Raw genomic sequence first — 5,248 nt, 5'->3', positions numbered from 1 at the left:
CTATCAGTCTTTACGGGAGCAGACCCTTCATCATTCTCTCACAGAGCCGCTAGGGGGCTTGAACTGCCAACTCTTCAGTTAGCAGCCCAGGGTTAATCCACAGCACCACCAGAGCTCAGGAAGGGGATCAATCATTAGAGGTCTTCAGAGTTCTCTCCTGGAAGGAGCTCTTTTGACCTTCAGAAAAGGAAGTCTGTGGAGAGACAAGGGAAGCCCGAACTACCTGTCTGTTTGTAGGGTAGTTCTGATTCACGTTATTCAAAGCGTATTCTCCGTCTCCCAAAGAACGCCATCAAGACAGGACTTCAAGCTGCAACTGAAAGAATTTTCATTCGACCAAGAAAATAATTTCCCTAATAAACATCTTGCGTATGGGAAAAAAAAAAAGAAGAAGAAGAAAAAGAAAGCAATTTCCCAATAGCCTGTGGAAGGGAGTTTTGTTTTTGTTTTTTGACTAATTTCTCTTAGGTTTAAAGTAAAATCTACAAGCTCTGGGTGACTTATGATGGTTTTCATTGGGTCTGTTTACTCTAGTGAGGGCCGTGGGTAGTGCAAGCAGCTTGCACTGGGTTAATTGGCTAAAGGTGGGCAGTTCAAATCCACCCAACAGTGCTATGGAGGAAAGTCTGGCAATCTCTTCCTGAAAAGATCACAGCCGGGAGCATGTTCGTCATCGGGCAGTTCTCTTCTGTTCACGTAGGGTCACCGTGAACCAAACTCTATTCTGTAACCTAATGGTGCTCCTGTCCTAGGTAGGATAGTTATCTGACCACGGACAGGAGTCCCCCTGCTCCATCTTCCAGGAGCACCTGCACTGATCCACTGTCTTCCCTGGCAGGGCACCTGTGTGAGCTGTTCCCTGGTGTACTGGAGCATGTGTCCGGCTGACTCTGAGCCCACAGTAAGTGTGACAGCTTTGCAAACCACGGGTCATCCAGGCAACCCTTCATCCGCTGAAGCTTCTTAAAACTACTCCTGGTGCCATCAAGTCAATTCCAACTGAGAGTGACCCTCTAGGACAGAGTAGAACCGCCCCTTGGGGTTTCTGAAGCTGTACATTTTCATCAAAAAGCCTCATCTTTCTCCCTTGGAGTAAGCAGCTGGTAGGTTTTCAACAGCTGGCTGTGCAGTTCACAACCCACCGTCAAACACACTACAACCAAAATAGTTTAGGTTAAATAGTAAAGATTGTCTGCCCTGAAGTCTTATGCACTTTAAGATCTATATGGGATTAAATTTGCAACAGGCAACTTGAAAGACTAGACAATGAACTTATAGGAACGGAGCAAGGATAATTAGGAAAAGGAAGGTGAGGATGATTGTGCGACCCAAAGACTGTGATCAGTGTCACTGAATGTACCATGTAGAAACTGTTGAATTAGTGCATTTTTCTGGGTAAATAATGAAAATTAACCAAACAAATCACCAAAAAATGTATTTATTTCCATTAGACTAATATTAGCTTAGTCTGGTAAAAATGATCTTCAGCAAAACTTTACTTGCATGTGATATTAATGACATTAATGACTCCAGAATTCCTATCTAGGAAGAACAGAGGGCTGGTAATTGACTGAAGGTGAGACTAGGCCACATGAGGGTGACAGGACAGTGTGCCCTGAACAGTCAGAGATGCCAGCCACCCTCTGGAAGGCACCATAAAGATACACATGCCGTCCATCACTTGTACTGCATTCTGGAGACTAGAAAGTGGAGGTGTGAAGAAAGGCAAGAACCTGCCCGAAATCAAGGCTTAGGCTTGGATCCCAGGGAGCTGGCATGGTCAGAGCACTTTCCTGGCACTCGTGGTAAAATGGAAAGCCCGTTGCCTGGAGACACTCAGTCATGCCCAGAGGACCTTGAGGTGCAAACTGGCCATGCTCCTTCTCCTCGGCTTTCTTCCAGGCCCTGTTCACACACAAGTGCGTCTACTCCAGCAGAACCAGGAGCCTGAAGAGTGGCTGTGCCAGATACTGCAACGCCACGGTGAAGGTGAGGCGTGTGCGAGGCCCCACAAGAAGTCAGGAGGGCTGGGCTGCTCCAGGAACTCAGGCCCCAGGACCTCCGGCACCGCGGGCTGGCGGTGAGGTGCTGGCAATGTCTTCCCACAGAGGAATCGCAAGGCAGATTCTCTATACGTGACCAGGTCACCCTCTTTCCTATAACAATCTCTCCCAAGGTCCTCCGCCCTTCTTAACATGGAGCCCACCCTCTGCCCATCTCCCTGCCTGTCCCTGACCTTCAGTCCTAATTTAAAGAAGGCACCGTGCTGCTCCCTCCCTTGAGGGACACGCTTCTAGATTAATGTGAGGCTGACTCCCCATCCAATGGGTCATTTAATACTGCCTTCTCCAGGAAGCTTCCCCCATCCCCCAACCCAAAGCGGTCCCTCCCGACCTTCCCTCCATACCGCACCCCTACCTGCAGCCACTTTCATCTGGTACTTTGTTTTCCCAGCACTTAAACCCTCAGAAATTATATTTTTATTTGATTTATTGTCTGCTCCTCCCCATCAAATGTCAGCCTTGTGAGCAAGAGGCCATCCATCCTGTCTTGTGCCGCTGTGAGAGCCAGGATGGCGCCCCTGGTGGATGCTCACAAAGTTGGCGGGGCACCAGCAATGCCACCAACTGCAGAAAAAAGAAATGTTCTCCTAAAGAGAGGCTAGAGCCATTGATAACAATGGATATGAAAGCAGACGTCCTTGGCAGAACTGGAGCTCGCGTTTGAGGTCTAACAGACAGCACCCTTTTGTCTCTCAGATACCCGCATGCTGCAAAGGTTTCCATGGACCCGACTGCAATCCGTGCCCAGGAGGTTTCTTGAATCCATGCTCGGGAAATGGCCAGGTGACCAGGACAACCCTGATTGCCCACTCTCATGACCCCTGGGGGGTGACCCTTCTGAAACTCCAACTCACTGTCATTGAGTCGATGCTGACACATAGTGACACCCCCACCCCCCACCATGGAGTTCCAAGAACGCCCAGTCTTTCTCCAGAGGAGTTATGGCTGGTTTCAAACTGCTGACCTTGTAACCCGTAACCACTGCACCACCAAGGTTCCCCGACCTTCCTTAAGTCAGGTTGAAAAGTCGTTTTAAAAGTCACTATGAAAAAAGTGAAATGGTGCAGGGCACTACTCACTAAGAAACAAAGTAAGCCCACTGCCATCGCGATGATGCCGACTCATAGCGACCCTGTAGGACAGAGTAGAACTCCCTGTGAGTTGCTGAGACTGTAAGTAACTCTTTATGGGAGTAGAGAGCTTTATCCGCCCCCTACGTGATTCACGGGCAGTTATGAATAAAACAAAACTTAGTGACAACACATGGTGACCTCGTGTGTGTGATAACAGCACTGCCTGCCACGGGGTTGTCAATGGCTGCGATCTTTCAGCAGTAGATGGCCAGGCCTTTCTTCCACGGCACTTCTGGGTGGACTCAACATCCTACCCCAGGGCTTAGAAAGAACAGGGCAGTTACTCAAAGAAGAGAAGGTGCCTGCAAGCGAAGGAGGAAGCTTGGCCCAGGCGTGCGAGGAGAAAACAGTCTGGTGATGCTACTTCTAGTCTCTGCTCCCCTGTTGCCATGGTCACGGGCAACGCTGGACCGCCCCTTCCTCCCAGGGAAGATTGAGGGGATTCCTTCCAGAATCAATGTCTTACGATATTTTTAAAAATATGAAGAAAATGGTACCTCCCAGTGATGACTGTCCCCTCCCCAACCCGCAACCTTCTGTAACAAATTCCTGTGGCCTAGTGGTTTTGAGTTGCTGCTAACTGCAGCAATTGCTAACTGCAAGGTCAGCAGTTTGAAACCACCCGCCACTCCTTGGAGAGAGGTGGGGCTTTCCACTCCTACAAAGAGTGAACAGACTTGTAAACTCACAGGGGCAGTTCTACCCTCTCCTATAGGGTCGGTCACTCTGAGTTGGAATTGACTCAAGGGCAGGAAGTTGGCTTTTTCAGGTTTTTCTTGTGGGGGGCTGTTTTTTGTGTTGGAGGTCTTTCTTTTTATTTTTTGGGCCAAAAAAAAAACAAAAAAACACAACCCTCACTGCCATCATGTCGATTTCTACTCATAGTGAGCCTACAGGAAAAGAGTAGAGTTGCCCCTCTGGGTTTCCCAGACTGTAAATCTTTGCAGTAGTAGACAGCCTCATCCTTCTGCAGAGCAGCTGGGGGATTCAGCCCACTACCCTTGTGGATAGCAGCTCAGCACAGGACCCACTGTGCCAGGAGCGCTCCTCTGCAAATCCCCGTGAGATGTCAAGGCCAAGCGCGCGCTCTTGGAGCTCAGCGGCTAGAGCAAACAGTGCTTCCTATGAGGCAGCCCGAGATCTGAAATGTGGCTCTTTGCAGGGGGATGGGAAATGGGGCAGCCTCCAGTAGGGAGGGCACACAGGTGAGGGGGGTGGGAAGAAGCTGGGGCTGATGGCTGAAAGCAGCAGGGGGTCAGGCAGGCAGCCAAGCCCAACGATGCCATGTCCCCACGAATCTAACCTTGCTGGGCTTGGAGAGGGGGGGAGTCCCAGGATTTCACCACTGAAGAGAGAACAGACTGCAATGGGGAGACTGGAGAGAGAAAGGGTAGGCCGTCTTTCTCAAGGGTTGTGAGTGACCACTGACCACCTTCAAGCTTGGTGCTTCTCAGTTCACCATCACAACACCCACCCTCAGGATATTCCCTTCGCATTCCAAATCCTGCCTTGGAATCCCCCTTCGCCCATGGTTTTCACATCCAAACCAAGGATGGTTGGGCCCATTCCGTGTCAGAGTACAACTGCGTGGTGGGGTTTCCAGTGGCTGACTGGGGGAAGTAGATCAGGGGGGCTTTGGTGATGAGGGGCCTCTGGAGGAACTCGAACCTTCAGCCTTGGGGTTAGCCGCCACCCATGCGAACCATTTTTATCACCCTGGAGCCTGATGCCAACGCGAATCCCCTTTCTACAAGGAGTCCCATTGGATCATTTAAAACCGGAGGGAATCTAAGTTCAAGAATGCTAGGGTATGGGCTTCAAAGCACACCGGGGGGCCCCCTCTGTTCGCAGTGTGCGGACGGCCTCAGTGGCAATGGGACCTGCATCTGCAAGACTGGATTCCGAGGCTCTCAGTGTCAGTTCTGCTCCGACCCCAATCACTACGGGCCTCGCTGTGACAAAAGTGAGTGGTCCTTTGGTCCTCCCTGCCTCCCCTAGCCATTGGCTCAGTCGTTCCTTCCGCCTCAGAGCTGCGGCTGTCCCCTGCCTGGG

The 5,248-nt window shown here is 50.6% G+C and overlaps 1 protein-coding gene across 1 annotated transcript in view; it reads left to right on the top strand.

The window, feature by feature from the left end:
- STAB2 (stabilin 2) overlaps positions 1–5,248 on the top strand; it is a 166,892-nt gene that overhangs the window by 60,753 nt on the left and 100,891 nt on the right. Inside the window, exons 19-22 of the mRNA XM_045291191.1 lie at positions 839–901; positions 1,903–1,989; positions 2,760–2,846; positions 5,048–5,159. Coding sequence (XP_045147126.1) covers positions 839–901; positions 1,903–1,989; positions 2,760–2,846; positions 5,048–5,159 — 349 coding nt within the window. The remainder of the gene's footprint in view (positions 1–838; positions 902–1,902; positions 1,990–2,759; positions 2,847–5,047; positions 5,160–5,248) is intronic.

Source organism: Echinops telfairi, unplaced genomic scaffold, assembly GCF_000313985.2.
Source record: "Echinops telfairi isolate 266 unplaced genomic scaffold, ASM31398v2 ScPeMD7_2;HRSCAF=8, whole genome shotgun sequence".
In the NCBI taxonomy this organism is placed as follows: Eukaryota; Metazoa; Chordata; class Mammalia; order Afrosoricida; family Tenrecidae; genus Echinops; species Echinops telfairi.
Note: the sequence above shows the minus strand (reverse complement) of the source record. Positions and strands in the feature narration are given on the sequence as shown.